The sequence below is a fragment of the Equus caballus genome, chromosome 25 (genome assembly GCF_041296265.1).
Source record: "Equus caballus isolate H_3958 breed thoroughbred chromosome 25, TB-T2T, whole genome shotgun sequence".
In the NCBI taxonomy this organism is placed as follows: Eukaryota; Metazoa; Chordata; class Mammalia; order Perissodactyla; family Equidae; genus Equus; species Equus caballus.
The window spans coordinates 18,635,333-18,659,265 of record NC_091708.1 but is presented as its reverse complement, the minus strand read 5'-3'; the positions used below and the strand labels follow the sequence as shown (position 1 = coordinate 18,659,265).

The 23,933-nt window shown below is 35.9% G+C and overlaps 1 protein-coding gene across 1 annotated transcript; it reads right to left on the bottom strand.

Annotated features, from left to right (window-relative positions):
• Positions 1 to 16,286: 16,286 nt before the first annotated feature.
• OR13F8 (olfactory receptor family 13 subfamily F member 8) lies at positions 16,287 to 17,246 on the bottom strand. The gene is given in 1 exon segment (NM_001391150.1): positions 16,287 to 17,246. A coding segment is annotated over 1 exon segment (960 nt).
• Between the last annotated feature and the right edge of the window lie 6,687 nt (positions 17,247 to 23,933).

Genomic DNA, 23,933 nt, shown 5'->3' with positions numbered 1-23,933 from the left:
TGGCTTGGATCACAATGGGTGCTGCTTTGGATTCTGTTTAGACAGGAGTGTACCAAACCCTGAGTGTGAGACTTTTTAAATTCTGTGCACCCTCATTGGGTGAGTCCTACATTTCAACTGGACCCAAATTTAGTTCTTTTCAAACTTTGACTTATGCCATCAAGGTTTTAGACACATGTCTGTATGTAAAAGCTCCTGCTTCTATTGTCCTAGTCATTTCTTTGGCAACTTAATTTGTCTTCCACACTAGAAATGGTGCTAATATCGTACATGCAAGTTTATACCAGATTGAATACCTTACTTACAAAAATTGATTAAAATTATTCTTTCCATTGGTATATAAAAAGTTGATGCAATGTTGCTTCAATTTAGACAAGTTCTGCTCATGTTGATGAAAGCTCAGAGAATTAACAGTTTTAAAACTAATCTGCCTTCACAGGAAATTGAGAAATCTCAAAAAGATTGTTAAATATGTTATTTTGTGGTAAATAATAAATATTTTAGAAAATTCCAAAAAATGTGGAAAAGAATAAAGAAGAAAAAGTTATCACTGTTGCTACCTCCTACACGTGACCAGTGTTAATAATTTTATTATTTGTCTAATTAATTTGGAGTCATAAAATTAATCATTTTTCTCTTGATTTGTTTTAATGCACCATTTTCACTTGAAGTTGCTATTATGAAAGTTTTTTTTTTAATGTGCATACAAATCTTTAGCTTTTACAGGATAAATTCTAGAAAATAAAATGGCCAGCTCAGGCGATATGATTATTTTATTTCTCTTCCTAACTTATATTACCCCCAAATCATATTATCTGCTGTCAATGACACTGCAAAGGTTTCCAGAAACGTTTGCAGCTCTGGTCTATGTGTGTGTCCATGTATAAACTTTCATTTTGGAAATTTTCAAATAATCATAAAATGAAAAAGAATAATTTAATGAAACCTCATGTACCAATCACTCAGTGTAAATAATTACCAGCTCATTGGTTCATCATTACCTATACCAACTCATCCTCTTTATCCATATTTTTAAGCAAATAATGTATATATTTGTGTATATGTAAATAATTTTTGTTTTTAATAATTTCAGAGTTTTGGAAAAGTTGCAAGAATCACAAAAGGAATTTTCTTTAAGCCTTCATTTAGAATCTTCATGTAGTAAGTTTACTACATTTGCTTTATCATTTCTCTCTCTCTATATATACACGTGTGTGTGTACATACATATATATAAAGAGAGAACTGTTTGAGAGGAAGTTGCAGATATTATGTCTCTTTACCACTAAGCATTTCATTCTGTCATTCCTAAAATCATCCAGAGACAATGCAGGGTGTTACCATAGTCAGAATACCATTATTGACATAGAGAAATAATACTATCTAGTTTAGTGGGCCACAAACAATGACTCTGTAGCCTGGCACGTGTTTTTGTGTGGTTGACGAGCTAAGAATGATGTTTACATTTTTAAACTGTTGAAAGAATTAAAATGATGACATAACTCGTGGCACATGTAAATTACGTGAATATTAAAATTGTGTCCATAAAGTTTTAAAAAACTTTTTATTTTGAGATAATTATAGCCTTTAGAAGATTGCAAAAGTAGTATGTAGAGTACCATGTACCCTGCGTCCCCCAATGATGACGTCTTATGTTATGGCACTACAATATTAAAAACACAAAAATGACATTTGGTTCAACATTATTAACTACACTACAGAGGTTACTCAGTTTTCACCATTTTTTCATGTATTCTTGTGTGTATGTAGTTCTACGCAATTTTATCCTATGTACAAATTCTTGTAACCACCACCACAATCAAAATATATACCTGTTCCATCACTACCAAGAAACTCTCTAGTTGCTACACTGTGATATTTAATTTTATGTGTCAACTTTGATAAGCCATGGTATCCTGTCGTTTGGTCAAACGTCAGTCTAAAAGCTGCAAAGACAGTTTTTAGATGTGATTAACATTTAAGTCAGTAGACTTTGAGAAAAGCAGATTACCTTCCCTAATGTGAGTAGACCTCACCCAGTCAGTTGATGGCCTTAACAGAAAAGACTGAGGTCCTCAGAAAAGGAAAGAAGTCTGCTCCAGACTGCCTTCAAACTCAAGGTTGCAACTTCGACTCCTGCTGCAATTTCCAGCCTGCTAGCCTGCCCTGCATGTTTCAGACTTGCAAGCCCTGACAATCACAGGAGCCAATTCCTTAAAATAAATCTCAGTCTCTCTCTCTCTCTTCTCTCTTCTCTCTCAGTCTCCCTCTCACTCTCTACATCCTATTGGTTTTGTTTCTCTGGAGAACCTGACTAATATATACCCTTTTATATCTGCATCCTCACTTGGCCTTGTCTCCTGGTAAACACTCATTTTCTCTTCTCCATCTCTATAGTCATAAATTAAATCCTAATTGAACATAGCATGTTTATTTATTCACGTATCATCTATGACTACCTTCATGCTACAATGTCAGTTGAGTAGTTATGACAGAAATCATGTGGCCTGCAAAGCCTAAAATATTTACTATCTGGATCTTTACAAAAAAAGTTTATTGAGTGCTGATTTAAGCAATAAATTTGTTCAAGTTTCACCAACTTCCAAAATAGGCTCTTTATAGAAATTTTTTTCCCCAAGTTGAGGATTTAATCTAGAATAGAGTGCTGCAGTTAGTGATCATGTCTCTTTAGTCTCCTTTAATCTGTAGCGCTGCCTAGCCTATCTTGGTTTTTCATGACATAAACATATTTAGGGGCCAATTATTTTTTAGAATTTCCTTCAAATTGTGTTTTGTTTCTTCATGATGAGATTCAGGTTATGTCATTTTTGGCAAGAATAAGGTAGAAAATATTTTTGTCCTTTTCAGCATCTTATATCAGAAGACACATCATATTGATTTGATTCATCATAGGAAATATTAACATTGATCACTGGTTAAGATGGTGTGAGTCAGAAATTTCCTCTGTAGACTCACTGTTTTCCCCTTTTTCATTGATAAGTACCTTGTAAGAAGACACATTGAGAGATTATATGAATTTCCTAAACTTCGACAAACTTATACCACCAGGTTTAGCATCAATTGATGATTCTTACCTGAATCAATTCTTACAATTGTGGTTGTCACCTGGTGATTTTATAACACTATCATTTCTTCTACATTTATCCATTGGCATTCTACTCCAAGGAATAGCTTTATAAATTAATAGCTCATGTATTTATCCAATAATTTATTTAAATCCATTTGAACTCACAACTTATTTTATTCAGTGGGTTGCAATCCATTATTGCTATCATTAATTTTGATGCTCAGTTTGGTTTGAATTTTGCCAATGCCTTCCCTTCAAGCTGGCTTCTATGTTCTTTTAAAACATGCCCACAATTCTTCAAGCACTTCCTTACTTTTTCTTACTTTCTGGCAAAAGAAGATGTTTCAAGCTCATCTTGCACTTTCCAATCACATTCCTTGGAAACTGTCATTTCTTCAAGAGCCCTGGTTTCTTGTAATAGAGAGTATACTTGGAAACCAAAACTCATTGCTTTCCAGGCCCTCTCAATAATTACAGCTATGAAGCATATGTATGTATATACTTACATGTACACCTATTTTAATAGCTATTTATATATATCTATAGCCATATAAAACCATTAGTTCAAACTGATACATTCAAATTCAATCCAACCCTAAAAGTTTCACTCTATCTTTCCCCTTTTTATATTTGTACCTTCCATCTCCAGCAGTGAGATACTTACAGGGCAAAATGCGATTGCTGAGGAAATAAAATCACCAGTAAGTAAAAGCCAACAAATTACGAGATCACATAGTCCTGATTGCCTCACAGTCAGAGAAAGACCTTGGTTTTTGGATGTGGCATATTCATTATAGAACCAGAAGAGTCACATCTTAGTTGTGGAGCTAAAGCAACTTTATAATAAAGGCTATTTTAGATTTGCCTTTTAAATTATTTTCAAAAGTCTAGAAAGGATGAAACTAATCTGCAAGTAACTTAGCTGCCTGCCAGAACAAAGCACAACGTTCCAATATTCTTTATAGGAAGACAAACAAACCCACACTCAGCAAAGTAGATTTCACAATATCTTGCATCCAATAAAAAATTTCAAGTTATGCAAGGAGCTAGCTAATATAATCTAGAGAAAACTCAGTCGATAGAAAGAGACTGAGAAATGGCAGAGATGATGAAATTAGAGGACAAAGAACTTAAGTGAGATGCCACAAATAAAACAAATGTGCTGAAGTGTTTAAAGGAAAACAAGAATATAATGTGAAGGAAATTGAAAAAAGACCGAACACCATTTGGAGAAATAAAAGATACAGTACCTTCAATTTTTACTGGATGATGTTAATATCAAAGTAGAACCTGCAGAAGTAATGATCAGTGAACTTGAAGACATAACAATAGAAAATATCCTAAATGAACCACAAAAAAACTGAATACAAAGTGAGCAGACATTTGATGAACTGTGGGAAACTTCCAACAAGCTAACATATATGTATTTTAAGTCTCAGAGGGAAAAGGAAGGGGAAGACAGAAAAAACATTCAAAGAAATAATGACTATTTCCCAAATTTTATGGAATCTTATAAATTCAAAGATCCAAGAACCTCAGGATAACAAAGCAGGATAAAAGTGAAGAAAACCACAACAAGAAAAAACATTACAATCATTTTGCTGAAAATCAGTAGTAGCGAGAAAAATGTAAAGTAGCCAAGGGGGAGGGGAAAGAGACATGTTAAGTACGGAGGAATAAAAATAGGTAAATAATGCAGACTTCTTGTCAGAATTTAGGAAAATCAGAAGTCAACTGAGTGATATCTTTAAACTGGTGAAAGGAAAAAATCTGTAAACCAGAATTCAATATCCAGGAAAAGTATCCTTCAAAATGAAAGTAAAATACAGACTTTAAGAGGAAAACATAAGCATATCTGTTTCATCTTTATAATCTTAATCTATCTGCATCTCTACATGAAAGTGGGTTTCTTTTGGGCAGTTTTTTACTCCAGTAAGACAGTCTGTAATTTAATTGCTGTGTTTAGAACATTTAAATTTGATGTAATCATCATATATTATAATTTAATTATGCTTACATTTAGTTAATCAAATTTCCATTTGTCTCATGTTCTTTTTTTCTTTTTTACTCTTTTCCTGTATTGTTTTGGATTATTTTTGCATTTTTGTAGAATTCCATTTTGTTTTCATTATTACCTTATTACCTATGCCTTTAAATTTATATTTTGTGTTGGTTGCTCTCTAATTTATGACACTCGATGTTCTAGTAATTATTTTACCGTTTTATGTGTAATGTATGAAACTTAACATAGTATACTTTCATTTTCCCTCTCATCTTTGGCATTACTGTTGTCATATGTTTTACTTCTATATGTGTTTAAACCCCCAATTCTTTGTCATTGCTTTTTGTTTGGAATCTGTCAAATAAACACTTGGTCAGTGGGACACAGGGATGATGAGCTACGGTTTGACAACAGACCACGAGAGAAATTGAAATAGAAACAGAGAGTTTATTACTTGCAAGTCCTAGAGGAAGTATCCAGAGCACCTTGAGGATCCACATGGGGAAGTCAAGGCAGAGTGTAGACAGAGAGAGAGAGGATCCAGGACAAATGCCTTTCTTAGGGTCTATGGGTGGAGTGCTTTTGTGTTCCTGGGCTAAAGCTGGAGTGGTAACTCAAACCAAAGAGTGGGGTTTGGGTAAGCCTCACAAGGGTCTTATCTAAAGGGTGTACAAGGGGGCCAGCCTGGTGGTGCAGCAGTTAGGTTTGCACGTTCCCCTTTGTCAGCCTCGTGTTTGCCGGTTTGGATCCCGGGTGCAGACTGGCACTATTTGGCAAGCCATGCTGTGGTAGACATCCCACATATAAAGTAAAGAAAGATGGGCATTGATGTTAGCTCAGGGCCAGTCTTCCTCAGCAAAAAGAGGAGGATTGGCAGCAGATGTTAGTTCAGGGCTAATCTTCCTCAATAAATAAATAAATAGATAGATAGATAGATAGATAGATAAATAAATGAAGGGTGTACAAAGGGAAAGTGCTGGGAGAGAGGGGAGACTATTGATCACAAGGGCTGTCGGGGAAGTCATATAGGAACTTACATTTGCTTGTGACTCTGTGGGCTGTTATCTAGGGCTTGCGCTTGCGTAAGGGGGCTAGTGTCAGTGTAAGGTCTCTGCAGGCTGCTTAGCCAAATAAAATGGACACAGAGGCAGCAATATCGTGGAGTAGCCTAGCTAAAATCTTGACACTTTTGCTTTAAATAGTCAAAGTGGTTTTTAATGCCTTCAAATGCTTGTTTGAGGATACTGGCATCAACTTGTAGGGTTGTTGTAGTTTTAATTTGCTTTCTTTTTCTTTTCTTGAAGATGAGGGGTAGAGGTTTCCATCAGCTGAGGCATTTTGATTCTCATTTTCTATTTCATTTTACAGTAGCTTTGCATATAGTCTACTTTCATCGACTTCATGATTTGGACTAGTTTACCAGATTTGTAGGTCAAGAGTGCCCTCATCTGTTTATGCTGTGAAGTAGAATTTCCCTAAATGATTGTTTTGGCTTCCTCCTCCCCTCCCCTTCTGTGGCTGCAGAAATAGAGGGAAACTTATAACAGCGTTAGCTTGTTAAAGCCACTTTTACCCTTTGTCCTGAGAGTTCCCCAACCTTCCTTCTCTTTTTATCTTTTTTATCTTGTTTGACTAAGCAGGAAGGAGTTGTATGTCCTTTGATATTCCAGACCTTCTTTTGGCATAATCCAATTTTCATTTTTGCTTCTTTGCTCTTTCACTTCTACATCTCCAAAGGTGCCTCTCCTCACTTTTCACTTGTTTACCCCCAAAAGCCATGGCTTTACAGGACAGTCACTTCTTTTGTGTCCCACCTATATTCAGAGCTCTGTCTTGGTTTCAAGTCAATCTTAAATTTGCCACTAGTTGCCCCCTTTTCTCTCTCTCTCTTTTATTGAGGTAACATTGGCTTATAACATTACATAAGTTTCAGGTATACACCATTATATTTCTACATACATACATTGCATTTACCACAAAAGTCTAGTTGCCATTTGTCACCCTACAAATGTTCCCCTTTATACTTTTCACCAACCCCACACCCCTTCCACACTGTTCCACACTGTTAACCACCAATCTGTTCTCCATATCCATGTGGATTTTTTTTCCATAAATGGATGAAATCATATTGCATTTGTCTCTCTGTCTGGTTTCTTTCATTTGGGCATCATACCTTCAAGGTCCATCCATGTTGTCCAAAATGGCAAGATTTCATCTTTTTTGTGGTTGAGTAGTATTCCATTGTGTGTGTGTGTGTATATATATATATATATAAACATCTTCTTTATTCATTCGTTCATTGACGGGCACTTATTTTGTTTTCAAGTCTTGGCTATTGTAAATAATGCTGCAAAACATAGGGTGCATGTATCTTTTTGAATAAGTCTTTTCATTATTTTGGATAAATACCCAGAAGTGGAATAGCTGGATCATATGGTAGTTCTATTTTTATTTTTTTGAGGCATTTCCATAATGGCTGCACCAATTTAATTCCCATTAGCAGTGTATGAGGGTTCCTATTCTCCACATTCTCTCCAACACTTGCTATTTCTTATCTTTTTGAAAATAGCCATTCTGATAGGCATGAGGTGATATCTCATCGTGGTTTTGACTTGCATTTCCCTAATAATTAGTGATGTTGAATATATTTTCGTGTGTCTGTTAGCCATCTGTATATTTTGTTTGAAAAATATCTGTTCAGATCCTCTGCACATTTTTTAATCAGGTTTTTTTTTTTTTTTTTTGTCGTTGAGTTGTATGAGTTCTTTATATATTTTAGATATTACCCCTTGTCAGATGTATGATTTGCAAAAGTGTTCCTCCCTATTAGTAGGTTGCCTTTTGTTTTGTTGATGGTTTCCTTTGCTGTGCAGAGGCTTTTTAGCTTGATGTAGTTCCATTTGTTTATTTTTCTTTTGTTTCCCTTGCCTGAGGAGACATGCGAAAATATCTTGCTAAGACCAATGTCAGAGAGCATACTGCCTATGTTTTCTCTAGGAGTTTTATGGTTCAGGTCTTACATTCAAGTCTTTAATCCATTTTGAGTTGATTTTTGTGTATGGTGTAAGATATGGCTACTTCCATTCTTTTGAAGTGGCTGTCCAGTTTTCCCAACACCATTTATTGAAGAGAGTTTTGTTTTTCCATTGTATGTTCTTGGCTGCTTTGTCAAAAGTTAGCTGCCCATAAATGTGTGGGTTTATTTCTGGCCTCTCAATTCTGTTCCAATGATCTGTGTGTCTGTTTTTCTACCAGTACTGTGCTATTTTGATTATTATAGCTTCGTAGCATACTTTGAAGTCAGGAAGGATGATACCTCTGGCTTTGTTCTTTTTTTCTCAAGATTGCTTTGCCTATTTCAGGTCTTTTGTTGTTTCATATAAGTGTTAGGATTTTTTGTTCTTTGTGAAAAATGTCATGGAGATTTTGATAGAAATTGCATTGAATCTATAGATTGCTTTAGATAATAGGGGCAATTAAACTATATTAATTCTTCCAATCCATGAGCATGGAATATCTTTCATTTCTTTGTGGCTTCTTCTTCAATTTCTTTCAACAGTGTCTTATAGTTTTCAGTGTACAGGACTTTCACCTCCTTGGTTAAATTTATTCCTACATATTCTATTCTTTTTGTTGTAATTGTAAATGAGATTGTATTCTTAATTTCTCTTCCTGCTAGTCTGTTGTTAGTGTATTGAAAATCAACTGATTTTTGTATATATGTTGATTTTGTACCCTGCAACTTTACTGTATTTGTTTATCATTTCTAAGTTTTTTGGTGGATTCTTTAGGGTTTCTATATATAAAATCATGTCATCTGCAAAGGGTGACAGTTTTTCTTGTTCCTTTTCAATTTGGATCCCTTTTATTTCTTTTTATTGCCTGATTGCTCTGGCTAGGACTTCCCATACTATGTTGAATAAGAGTGGCAAGAATGGATTTCTTCTCTTGTTCCTATTTTTAGGAGGATAGCTTTCAGTTTTTCATCATTGAATATGATGTTAGCTGTGGGTTTGTTGTCTGCAGTCTTTATTGTGTTGAGGTACTTTCCTTCTATACTCATTTTATTGAGAATTTTATCATAAATGGATACTGAATCTTGTGAAATGCTTTCTCTGCGTCTATTGAGATGATCATATGATTTTTATTCTTCATGTGTTAATGTGTTCTATCACATTAATAGACTTGCAGATGTTGAGCTATCTTTGCATCCCTGAAATAAATCCCACTTGATTGTGGTGTAAGATCCTTTTATGTATCATTTTATTTGATTTGCTCATATTTTCTTGGGATTTTGCATCTATGTTCATCAGTGATATTGGCCTATAATTTTCCTTTTTTGTGTTGTCCTTCTCTAGTTTTGGTATCACGCTAATGTTGGCCTTGTAAAATGAGTTAGGAAGTGTCCTGTCCTCTTCAATGTTTTGGGAGAGTTTGAGAAGGAGATGTATTAAGTCTTCTTTGAATGTTCGATAGAATTCACCAGAGAAGCCATCTGGTCCTGGACTTTTGTTTTTGTGGCAGTTTTTGATTACTGTTTTTATCTCCTTGTGATTGGTCTATTCAGAGTCTCCATTTTTTCTTGATTCAGTTTTGGGAGTTTGTATGATCCTAAGAATTTATCCATTTCTTCTAGGTTATCCAATTGTTGGCATATAGCTTTTCATATTCTCTTCTTTCTCTTGTTTCATATTCTCTTATAATTCTTTGTATTTCTGTGGTACCCATTATAATTTCTCCTCTTCTGTTTCTGATTTTATTTGACATAATTACATGGGTTCACAACCACCATAGTTTTGATTATATCTTCAAAGAAAGTCCTGCTATGTAACACTTTAAATTTGTTGGCTTACAATTACAGAAATTACATTAATGATAGTTCATTGTCCCATGATTAGATATCCACCTAGAAAAATATATTTGTATGAGATGTGATTACTCATGAGAGCAAGGGCACCAGGGTTGATCAGATTATTTTATCTTCTTTTGGATACTCTTCATAATGTTTTAAATTTGAGATATAATTTTGATGGACCTAACCACTCCAAAAATAAGCATTTCGTTAGCATTATTTTGCACCAATGACCACTAAGTATTTCTCAAGTTTTGCTCACGTGTCATGTCTCCTATTGGCATTTAGTCACAGGCATACGCAGTAAGATGGCATTCAGGTGGTGCTGACCTGTTAGATCCTGTGTTCCCATGTCAGACTCCTTGCTTGCGTACCCTCCTCTCCAACTCAACTCTGGGAAAAGTCAGGTGTGCTACCTTTGCCTGACTGTGGATAGAAGATTCAAAGGTGAGGGTGGGAGGGATCTGAACTAGCTCAAGTCTGCAGGAAACCAAGTCTCAGGGGATTATGTTTGGATCTTGGGCATAGGCGAGCATTCTGGAAAAACCTGATGCTAGATAGGAGGAAGTTCAACACAAGTCTAATCATAACTGCAAAGCCTTCTAGGTTCACTTCTCCTCTCAAGGATGACTTTCTTCTATAAAGTCCTCTGAATTCTGCCTGCGTGATTAGACAGTGCAGGAACAGGAACCCAGACAGGACATTGTAATTTTTTTCTTCCCCTCACTTATTGGATTCCTCTCTTAGGTATGAGGCAATCGAACTTTGACCAGGGTACTCCTTGACTAAGAAACACTTACTAGGAAAAGAAAAGTACCTTGGAATCAAGTAGACCTTGGTATGGATCCTAGATCCACTCATTACAAGTTCTATGTACTTTGCTATTTACTTAATCTATGAACTTTAGCTTTTTCTCCATAAAACGAGAATGACAATACCTGCTTCTTAGATTTATTGATAGACTTCAATGAAATAATAGCTATTAATTACCAAGCACAGAACCTGGCAAAATAGAATGAAATTACTTCACAATATGAGTTTTGTCTCCTCTTCACTTTTTTCTTTCTTCCCCAATTAGCCCATAGACTATACCTTAATTATGGGTTATTAACCTTGGGAGATTTTCTTATCAGACTAAACCTTAGGTTCTCTTAAAAGGGTGTGAAGGGGCCAGGCCCAGAGGCCACCTAATTTTTCAATTTATTTGTTTTTTGATTTTACAAGATTCACTTGTAAGTATTGAGCAGATCTTTCTTCTGATCTTGTCTTTTCTCTCTTCTTTCCACCTTTTCCCCATCCTATCATGAACCAAATTAAAGTGCTCATCTACACTGTGCTAAATGTTCTTTGTAATGGATGTTGTGGTATATCACCCAGATTCACCTTCAATCCTTGAGACACTCATTCCCCCACCTGCTTGGAGTTTTGGCAGCTGATGATCTACAGCTGTGTCTCTCTTTGGAGACTTCCCTCTGCTGGAGAAAGCTGCCTTGTCCAAGGTTTTTACTCCTTCCTGGAAGGAGACTACATCCAATGACTCTTCCATAAGGGTATGAAAGCCCTATACCTTAGCCTCAATTTGGGATTTCTCTAAAGGACTGTTTCAGTTTTAGAGATCACTATGAGATTGGCTGAGGCTGCTGATGATACTGGATTGCAGTTAACTTCCCTTCTGCACAGTCCTCTTCTCCCACCTTCTTACAGGTGTTGTTTCAGAGGACATGCTCCAGTAAAACTCGAGTGGCAAATCTTCTCAGAGTCTGTTTCCTGGGAAACAAGCTTATGACAGTCTTAATCCTTGGGTCCAAGCTCTCCTTAGCAATAAAAACAAAACAACAAATGAGAACTATCTAATCTAAATCTATCTAAAAGAGAACAAAAGAGAAACTAACAGTAGTTTTAATTTTATTTTTAAATGTATGCAAATATATCATTCATAAAAGAAATAAGATACCTAACATGAATACTGACGTACAATAAGATAAAAATGTTTAAAAATCAAGTTAACAGTAAATTAGTAGGGTAAAGTTTGAAGACAAACATGTATAACAAATTCTTTCACATTTTCAGAAAGTGTGTCACAATCTTTTCCTGAACATCCTTCACGTAAATTAAGAGACGCAGACAAGCTCAAACATAAGTTTTGCAGGGCCGATAAAATTTGTTTTCACTAAGATCAAAAGGGAATTTTTTTCCTTGTAGGATCTCAGAACTTAACGTTGACAATAAAAAAATGATGAACTGAACTCACAAGAGATAATTTTCTGTATATTGCACACTAACAATCTTACTAACTAAGGTGGTAGAGATATCCAATCCAGGAGTGCTCAGAGACACGCTGTTTGGGATCTACCTGGATATTCTTCCTTTGTTGTCATTGGTTTATAGGCCTCAGTCTTATTAACTCCAATGACCTTTCCCTGGATCCATATTAGAAATGGACTTTCATGGCCAATCCTCATTATTTCATCACTAACCAGAATCATTCTACTTCCATGGCCTCAGCTTCTCAAATACTACTGCTGACATACTCCATATGGATAGATGCCAATACACAGCTCTGTGAAGTAGCCAAAGGGTGACTTTCAAGTCCAGACATTTGATTTACCACAGTTCTTGCTATTATTCTATTTCTTATTATATACATATTTTCATGTCCTAGAGGTGGGCCCAATTTGTTTCAAATTCCCCACTGCATCTGAATGCCTACTAATACCATTACTCAAGATATCATTTAATAAGAACAATGAAGATACATATTAAATGGTAGAAGAGAAACAAAACAGTTATAGATAGAATATATTGTGAAAAAAATAGTTTTAGACAATTTGGTTTGGGTTGAATGAGTGTAGCAGGTTCATTTAGTTATATTACCTATTTTAATAGAACTGTAGCGTAAAGTAAATTGGTGTAACCTCCTTTGAAAGTAATCTGGGGATATGTATCAAGAACTATAAAACTTTTCTATTGAGAGCCATAAAATTGTTCATTGCCTTTGATGAAGTAAATCCGCTCCTGGGAATTTATTCTGAGATATGATCAAAAAGAAGAGAAAATAAAACATAGGAAGGTGCTCATTTCAGCATTAGTGATAGCAGGCAGTGATTAGAAACAATCTTGAATAGAGGAATGATTACAATGTGTGTTTTAAATGTGTGTGAATAAATACATAGCTACTACAATGATAATTAGATACAGAATGGCAACTATGTGGACAGTTGTGTGCCCAGATCTGTAATTAGGCATACAGAATGCAAAGGCCACACTATCATCTGCCACCCCTTCATGGTGACAGATAAAGATCTGCAGTACAGAGTATTGCTGATATGAAGCCCCAGGGCTCAACCTCTTTTCTTTTGTTGTCTATACTCACTACCTTCATCATTTTATCCAGTCTCCTGATTTTAAATACCATTTATATGCTGACGATTCCTGAATTTATATCCATAGCCCAGACTTCTTCTATAAACATAAGACTTGTCTATTCTTCTGCAGAGTTGTCATATTTAATAGACAATTTGAACCTTACATGTCTAAAATGAATGTCTGATATTCTCCCACAGATTCATTCCAACTATACAGCCTTTCCTATTTCAGTGAGTTATAACTCTAACCTGCCCTCTTTGCAGTCCCAAAACCTTGAAGTCATCTTTGGTGCCTCTCTTCCTTTATCACCCATATCTAATCCTTAAGGAAATCCTGTTGGCTCTACCTTATCAGTGTACCCAGAATTTGACTTTTCTCACCATCTCCACAACTATCACTCTGACCTGGGCTAATGTCTTTTCTCAGAATTACTACCATAGTTTTCCAAAGTCTTCCCAACTCTAAAATCATCCTCCACAGACAGATGTTGATGCAATATGCAGATGATTTTTTTTGAAACTTGTAACAATACTATGATATATGAGGAAGATTTACATCTTAAAGAAGAGAGTTATAGATGCCATTTTAGGGTCTCAAACTCAGCTTTTCCAACTCAAGCTTCTAGGATCATTCTGCTGTGATTGGCTTTTATTGATAGGAGATCTAGATGTAGTGATAATTCTGTTAAAAAATAGACCAAGCATATTTAAATATACTTTAACTCTCTGACAGATAAAATAGTAAATTTTCCACAAGGAGTTGAAGTACCTCATCCATTGAAATTAATCTCCGGTGTGACTGAAACATCCAAGGACACCGAATATGAATATTACAAATTGTGAATGAGATTTACCTCAGAGAAGCAGGACTGGAATATGATGCAATTTTGTAAGCTGCATTCTAATGAACTGTTTCCTCTCTTGATAAAGAATGTTGTAACAATGGAGGCTGCTCATCATAGAACGTAGAATAATGAAGAAGTAATCAAAGTACAATTCAGGATTATATGTACAATTCAGTCCTTGGGAGATCACAAACAAAACACATTTGGATCTTGCAGAAGTTAGCTCCATCCTGGATCTAGTCGTTTATACAAGATGATTCTTACAGAAACATCTGAAATCTGAGGACCCTCCCGAGGTGTATAGTGATCCATGCAGGTGGGGTAAGCCCATTTTATTGAGTTTTGCCTCTGGTTGGCTGGTTGGCCTGCTCCACGGACAGCAACTAGCTCATGCACATCCCTTAAAATATTGATAGACAAAGTCATTGAATAAAATATCACACCCACTGGAGCTGATGAGGTGTGAAACTTTAATTTCAACATCTTGTTTACAGATTTTCTTTTCACCCATATAAACAAATAAGATGGATATGTATAGGGTCAATATTTGTCATTACCTGGAATCAGTGTTTGTTGTAAATTACTGCCGTGATGGGGTGGGTAACAGGTTTAACATTACCTTTTCTTCTTCAAATAACACTGTCACAAAGTGGTCATTGTTGTCTGGTAGTGAAACGTTTAAATAAAGACAAAAATCAGAATAACTGTGTTGCTTTTATTCATGATACAAATTCCCAGTCCCTATCTTTGGAGAGATTCTGTATTGATAGAACTGGGCATCTAATAAAGAAAGAAAAAAGTTTTCTCATGCATACTAAGGGTATTTGAATTAAGAACACCAGCTCAGTTCCTGCTCACTGAATCCTTTCTGCCTACATGGTTCCTTTATCAATCCATTTGCCTTCAGCTGAATCATTCCTTGCAAGCTCTGTCATGTTCAGGCTGGGACCTTCTGTGATAGTTATCGACAATTGTCTCATCTCCCCTAAACTTAAGGATCAGACAGATTATATATATGCCAGCAACAATCACCTTCTCCATGGAATAAAGCCATCATCCATATATATCCAAGAATACCTCTCTCATAAAGAGGAAGTAATGGGTACACATTGGCTTCATTATTCCCCAGCTCCAGTGAGGGTGGAGAAGACAAAGAAAGACTCATCAAAATCCATTTATTTGTGAAATTATAATTTAATTTTTCTCACATATGTTAAATATATCCTTGAATCTTTTCCCACAATATGTGTGTACATTAATAAATCATTTCTTTTGCAGTGTATTCTCTATGGGGTAAGAATCTCTTTTTCTCAGTCATAGTTGATCAATTCATTATGCTGTAACAAAAATAGCAACATGGTGTGTGTGTTTTGATGAATTCACTGAGACGTTCAAAGTTCGATGTGAGAGTATTCTGACCTTATAATCATAGATACTTCAAGACTTCCTGAATGCTGTTCCTTTACTTTGCTTCATATACAGGATTACAATTGTGCAAACCCTTGTCATGATATCTTTGCACAGAAATGGTATTTATTCATCCTCCATATACATATCCCAAATAATCAAAATCATTTATGGTATAGTTTATCAAATCTAAAACCATATTTTTCATATTTTAACATTTAGAAATTAGGAAAAGTTATAAAATTGATTGTGTCTTGGTTTTATAAATTATAATATATTTATACCTTGAATTATATCCACATTCATGTAAAAATACTTATTTATCCATTAATTCAGACATAATTTTGAATCATATAAGGATAAATTATTTCAAAATTTACAAGGTTTTAAATTTTACACTCTTGGTATATCAGTTATTATCATGGTGATGCTAGAGTTGAACACTTATGTGATATAGCAAGTGAAATATGAAGCAACAAGCAATTGTCTAATTTTAATTTGATGTTAATATTGAATAAATGCCAAGTACTTTTCTGGAAATAGAATTCATTCTGCCTAAGTGGTTCATTAATAAAAAAGTTTTATTTACAAAGAAAATCAAGATATCAGGCTTAATGTTGAACTCCTGTTGAAAAATGAGTATTTTCCAGGGTTTGATTTAAACCAACTATTTTTCACCTTTCTGGATAGTGTTGGAGATTATCCAGATGAGTATGCTTGCTCCAATATTATTTGAGGACAGAAATTAAAGCAGTACCGAAAAGATTTCTAATCAGCAATTTTTTCACAGCTGCTTTCACGTCTTTGTTTCGTAGACTGTAAATGATAGGATTCAACATGGGGGTTAATCCAGCATATACCAAAGTCATAAATTTATCTATTTCTTTTGAATCTACACCTGAGGGCTTCAAGTATACATAAAGAGCCACCCCATAGAATAAAACTACCACAGTCAGGTGGGCTGCACAAGTTGAAAAGGCTTTGCTTTGACCATCTGCTGAGCTGATTCTCAGGATGTTGGAGAGAATGAGCGCATAAGAGATACAAATGAGGAGCATCGGCATAGGGAGAAGAAGTATGGTGATCACCAGCATGATTAACTTCACCTTGGAGGTGTCCACACAAGATAGTTTCAAGACAGCCAGAATTTCACAAGCAAAATGATTGATGATGCTATTTCCACACAGAGGCAGCTGCAGCACAGACACTGTTTCCACGAAGGCAGTGAGGCAGCCTGTCACCCAGGAGACAGCTGCAATCTGCACACAAACCCTCTTGTTGATGATGATGGGGTATTTCAGAGGGTTGCAGATGGCCACATACCGGTCATATGCCATCATGGACAGGAGCACACACTCACTGGAGCCCATGGCAAGAGAGAAGTACATCTGAGCGGCACATCCTGAGAATGAGATGGTGTTTTTCCCTGAAACAAAGTTGGCCAGCATTGGAGCGAGAGCAGAAGAGGTGTACCAGATGTCCAGAAAGGAGAGGTTGCTAAGGAAGAAGTACATGGGTGTGTGTAGGCGGGAATCCAGGATGGTGATGGAGATCAGAATCATATTACCCAGCAAGGTGGTCAAGTACATCAGCAAGCACAGCACAAATACAGTGATGTCCACTTTGGGATAGTGGGAAAATCCCAGGAACAAAAAAATTGTTACAGATGTCAAATTTGCCTGGAACATTTTGTTATGTCATGTTCATTTGTATATATGCATAGAAGGATTAACATCACATATTATATATGAAACATAAAATATCCTCTTTGCATATTTTCTGTTACTTTTTTCTTCATATAAACTTGTGGTCTGTGCTTAAATGCTTCTCCAGCTTGGTGATAATATTAATAATGTATGTTTGAGGAAATTTGTCATTAATGTGAAAATTTCAAGCACAAAGTCAACGGGTAAAAAATCTTCAAGCTGCTATTTTTGCTGCAAGACCTTTTTCGGTAATGCTGGGGAGGAGGGAAGGTTTATTTCATAAACATCATAACAGATAGAGGAAAGAAACAATCTTATGTGTTCTTTCATTTTCCAAAGCCACATTTATGACTAATCTATGACAGTCACTCATTTACCTCTGAACCATTGGAACGATTTTCTTCCCCTAGTTTAGTAACAATCTTCTTACTTAGGAACTGTTTTGCTTTCCAAGTTCACAGTTTCTTCTGCCACTCTGTCCAAAAATAATTTGAAAGATTCAGTGAGTACCAAAAGATATAGATTTCTTCAGGCACAGATTAATTAACTGGAAACTTTGCACATTTAGATACAAGCTCAGAGTTTCTGTCTCAAATCCAAGATGATGGTGACAGATATTCTCATGGTGAGAGAAATACAGCAGATAATTTTTTCATATAGCCAGAGTTGCCCTGACATCTGTGCTCCAGAAACATTTTTTAAAAGACCATCCATTTGCACTGTAAGGCAATTTAAGTTATTTGTTGCTTGTGAAATGTTTCTGATTCATGCAGCAAATTAAAGTTAGAAATTTATTTGTGCAGCATTACAAATTCTGAAACTCCAGGGACAACGTCCCATAGATCCAATTATAACCAGTAGCTGGTCTGTTCTAATTGCAGCGTTATTCAAACAATAAATAAACATGTTTCTGACTATGCTGTCTTTGGGAAGGGGAACTTCTGTTTGTGTTATGAAATCAGTCAAGCTGGTTAATTTAAACAAAGTTAAGGGGAATGAATAATCTTGAGTTTCTCCTTTCAATTGAAGGAGGGTCTCATAACATGCATAACATGAAGTTATACTTGATGTGGAACCAGCCAAAGATGGGGTAAGGAGAGCTTAAGTAACTGTCCTATTGCTCCTTATGGCTTGAAGATACCACTTACAAGAGTAAATGTTCTTCATGGAACGTGAAGGGATATTTGTTTTAAGGAACACTTCCTTCAAGGTAGACCCCTTTTGAGAAGTTAGCTTCACCATTTAAAGGCATCTTGACCCTTCAGATATCCACTGAGAGCTCTATTTATTTGAGTGACCCTTCATAATCTCTGTTCACAGTTTTCCAAGTGAGGTACTAGTGGTGAATGGTGTATGGTGGTGTGGAGAAAACATACTGGTGATTTCATCACTGTACAATTGTGATTAGATGCCTCGTTTTTCAGTAACAGATTGTAATCATGATTATTACTGAATTACTTATATCACCTCAAATGTGTCCTTATTCTCAGAGAAGGTTATACATTTGAACTATTACTAAGTTTTTTAAAAACACCACTAGAAATCTCCTCCTCACTGTTTAGTTTATTGAAATCGGAATGCAGCCTTGGGGTCTTTCATTTACTTTGTTCCCATATGGTATATCCTCTGAGGCCCTGGGATGATGAATATGATTCGCATATTTAACTATAGGAAAGCTTGGTGCACAGGAAAGGCTAAGATTGAGTACTACAAACACTTTCCACTTCACCACTTCAGTTTTGTCATCTAGAGCAAGTTGATGGTGCCCATTGAGATTCAGCTTATTTATAAAAGGGCAATGACAATATTTCCTTATCAGAGTTGTTGTGAGGAATAGGGATATTTTATGTAAAGCAATTAACATAGTAATCGCCTGATATATATAGCAGGAACTTATAAATAATAGATTTTTCTCCCTTCTGTGGTTTTCTGCTTGCTTCTTGAATTTTCTTCCTTTTTGTCATTATTTCTCCTTCTCACTGTTTCCCTCCTTATTTGACTACAGCAATAACCTTTCTTTTCTTTCCTCATTTAGACAAGATTCACTGCAACCTTAATACTAATGGTTGAAACAAAAGAAAGAAAAGAGAGTGACTATCTGGCCCCAGAGTACCACTTCCCTCTGAATCTTTTATCCAGTACCATTCTCAAGTCACCTGTTCAATTATTATAGACCAAGGCTTGTGAAGCTGGAAGTAAATTATCCGGGCCAAGCTAATTGTGCCTAGGGGGAAAAGTCAGAAGAGGACTCTACATTAATGCTACCCTCATAAAGACTCACGGAGGCAGCGACCAAGACTGAGGAATGTTGCAGACCTGTCTCCCCACAATGAATAAAGCACCAGACCACACTTCTGCTTTGGAGATTCCTCAAAGCACACTGAAAAGAAGAGATAGTCCGAACCTCCATGGAATTTTGTGTCTGAAAAAGAAATAGCAAAATCTTGGCAATTTTCCTGATGCTTATGAGTCTCTAGTCTTCCCCACCTCCATCAATAATACTAGCATTTACTCACATACTAAACCAAAAAACTAGAAGTCACCCTTGCTTCCTTTTTTCCTTTCTTATCCCATATCCAGTACAAAAGGAAATCTGTCAGATTCTTCTAAAAAGTATATCTCAGACTTCCAACTTCTATTAACGGTGGAGCATCTTGTGGCAGAGTGGTTTGGATCAGATGAACCTTCCTACTGCTAACAATGGTAAATCCTGAATCAAGTATAAAAAGCAACTGTTTGAAGGCTCTGGAGAGTGGCACAGAGCAGGCAGAACAGGAAGGGATTCAACTTCTGAAAGAAATGAACCATACTGGGTGAGATCCACATTTATATTGTTTTTCCCTTGATGTCATTCCCCAGTCTGTGTAGCAGATGGTACTCATGCAGAAAATAGCAGTCTTATAGATCTAAGAAGTCAGAGATTAGCATTTGGGGCTTCCAGAACAGCTGAAAATTTAGGAAGAAATCCTGGAAAAGAGGAAATTAAGCTATATGTAAAATCTCCCATCAAATCCTGACTGACCACTGAGTTGGGCATGAAGAAATTGAGACTTCTTGGAACCCAGGGAAAAGTGACAATTAGGAGACTGAAAGGGTTGAGCAGAGATTTTAACAAGAAGCTCATGGCAGCGGAGACAGAGTTTGGCATGCAAGTTCTACCAAAGAGAGGGGCTTGGTGAATACTTCTAGATTAACATTGAAACCTAGATTGTTTCTCCATGCTTCAGACAGGCACACTGGCCCAAGAATAATGGATGTGGTCTTAAGTGAGATTTGCAGTTACCTCACACTGAGCATTTAGGTTAAGAAGCATCTAATTTTATACCCTAGCACATTGTGTAGCATATGAAATATTCTTCAGGGAGCCATGTGTTATACAAGAATCTGTAATGCCAGAAGGATTTATTTACTATAAGTGATTCTTTATCCAGGGACACTCTGAAAAAGGCATTGAGCAGACAAAGTCACTTTATCCCAGCAAACATCATTAATTCCCACTTAGAGATCCAGTTGATAAGGAGCCTATACTGGGTAACCTGTTATTTCTTCTCTTTCCCCTGAGAGATTCCCCCTCGTAAAGGGAGTGAATGGATCAAAGTTCAGTTGCTTTAAGTCCTTCATTCTTGGGCAAATGGAAATTTTCTGCCATAAGGTTTTTACAATTTACATTAGGTGATTTATTATTAATTCGATGTAGCGTGAAAAAAGTTGAGGAACCATACTGAAACCACAAGAGCAACCGTTATAAAAACTAAAAATAAATTTAGCTTAAAAGCTAATAGAGGAGATACAATGGAATAAAAATACTAATAATCAAAAACATCATCAATCAAATAAATACAGAAATAAAAGAAAAATAGAAGGGACAAATAGAAACCAAATAGTAACATGATGGATTTCAACAAAAACATATTAATCATTACGTTAAATATAAATAGACTAAAAATTCCAATTGAAAGACAGAGGGTGTCAGACTGAATAAAAAAAGGAAACCTAACTTTATATTGTTTTAAAAAATACACTTTGTACAAAGATAAAGTTAGGTTGAAAGTAAAAGGATGGAGAAAGATATAAAAATCAAAAACTAAATGAAAGTTGGACTGGCTATATTAATAACAGGCAAATTAACTTCAAAAATTAGAGTATTACTAGAGATAATGATAAAAAGGTCAAATCATCAAGAAGACATGAAATAAAAAATGTACATTCAGCTAATAACATAGCTTCAAATCCTTGAAGCAAAACTTAACATAACTAAAGGGAAAATAGACAAATTTATCTTATCTGGAGGTTTTTTATTTTTGAGGAAGATTAGCCCTAAACTAACATCTGCTGCCAATCCTCCTCTTTTTGCTGAGGAAGACTGACCCTGAGCTAACATCCATGCCTGTCTTCCTCTACTTTACATGTGGGACACCTACCACAGCATGGCTTGCCAAGCGGTGCATAGATCTGCACCCGGGATCCAAACCGGCAAACCCTGGGCTGCCGAGAAGCATCTTTTTGTTGCTTCTTTGAACAGACCTGGCTGCAAGGCCCCACCCAATAGCGAGGGAGTCAGGAAATGTAATGTTTCAATTGGCTACTTGATGAGCATACTATCTCTGTCTCAGTGTATTTTTGACAGGATTTTGAAAAGTATTTTTAGAATGAAGTAGAGTATAAATAATATAGGTATTGTCATTTTTGTAGGTCAAAAATGGTTAAATATCAGCTGGTTTATATAGTTCAGCTTAATAAATAAATACATAATGTCATAAGAACTTTACTGACTTAACACTGTCCTTGCCTTCAAAAAAATGACTAGTTATTAGCAGTAGCAAGCCTGAAGACACATAACTGCAATTCCATTGGAGAAGAGAAGTTATAGAGATAGTGCAAAGCATGATGGTATTAGAGAAGAAAGTGTGACTAGGTAGGTAACAGTTTGTTAAGGGAGGTGTCCATTGTTCAGTGTTGATGATCATCGCGAGGAGAAAGGAACAAACTTCTAGACAGAAGGAATGACATACAAAGAAGCCGAGAAGTGAAAAAACAAAAGCTTTGTTCAGAAAAGTCCAGTAACACAGAAGAAGTAAGAGAAAAGCTAGCTTGAAATGAGTTCATAAATATAGATGGCTAGAGATGACTTTGTATGTGATGCTAAGCAATTTTCACTTTTTGCTGATGGCTATTTCAAATTACTGAAGGCCTGGTGTGGTGGCATTGGATCTATCTTTAGCGAATGAGAAAGGAATTATACTGTGGGAAATACTGAATGTTTGAAAGAAGAGAGTTTCCTAGTTACTTTTGTGTTCCTTTTCAATGTGGATGCATCCTTTAAGCAATAAAAGTGTCCAACCTTATAGTAACGCCTTTTGAGACCCAGCAAAAGAATGAAAGTAGACCATTATCTTATACCATGCACAAAAATCAACACAAAGTGGATTAAAGACTTGAATATAAGACCCAAAACCATGAAAATTCTAGAAGGAGAAAATATAGGCAGTACACTCTTTGACATCGGTCTGAGCAACATATTTTCAAGTACCATGTCTCACCAGGCAAGGGAGACGAAAGAAATGAACAAATAGGACTACATCAAACTAAAAATCTGCACAGCAAAGGAAGCCATCAAGAAAACGAAAAGACACCCTAACGATTGGGAGAAGATATTTGCAAACCATATATCAGAAAGGGGTTAATATCCAAAATATACAAAGCACTCATACAGCTCAACAACAAAAAAAACCAACAATCCAATTAAAAAGTGGGCAAAAGATCTGAACAGAGATTTCTCCAAAGAGGATGTAGGGATGGCCAACAGGCACATGAAAAGATGCTCAACATCATTAGCTATCAGGGAAATGCAAATCAAAACTACAATGAGCTATCACCTCACTCTGGTCAGAGTGGCTATAATTAACAAGACAGGAAACAACAAATGTTGGAGAGGGTGTGGAGAGAAGGGAACCCTTGTTCACTGCTGGTGGGAGCGCACACTGGTGCAGCCACTATGGAAAGCAGTACAAAGTATCCTCAGAAAATTAAGAATAGATCTACCATATGATCCATCTATCCCACTGCTGGGTATTTATCCAATGAACTTGCAAACACAAAGGCATAAAGATACATGCACCCCTATGTTCATTGCGGCATTATACACAATAGCCAAGACTTGGAAGCAACCTAGGTGCCCATCAAGGGACAAATGGATAAAGAAGTTGTGGTATATATACACAATGGACTACTACTCAGCCATAAGAAATGATGAAATCTGGCCATTTGTGACAATATGGATGGACCTTGAGAGTATTTTGCTGAGTGAAATAAGTCAGAGAGAGAAAGTCAAATACCATATGATTTCACTCATAAGTAGAAGATAAAAACAATGACAAAAAAACACATAGCATTGAGATTGGATTGGTGGTTACCATAGGGGGAGGGAGCAGAGGGGAGGGCAAAAGGAGTGATTAGGCTCACATTGTGGTGATGGACTATAATTAGTTTTTGGGTGGTGAACATGATGTAATCTACACAGAATTTGAAATATATTACAATGTACATCTGAAAAGCTATATAATGTTATAATCCTATGTTACTGCAATAAAATAAAAACTTTAAAAAAAGAAGGTATGGTGTATATATATACAATGGAATACTACTCAGCCATTAAAAAAGACAAAATCA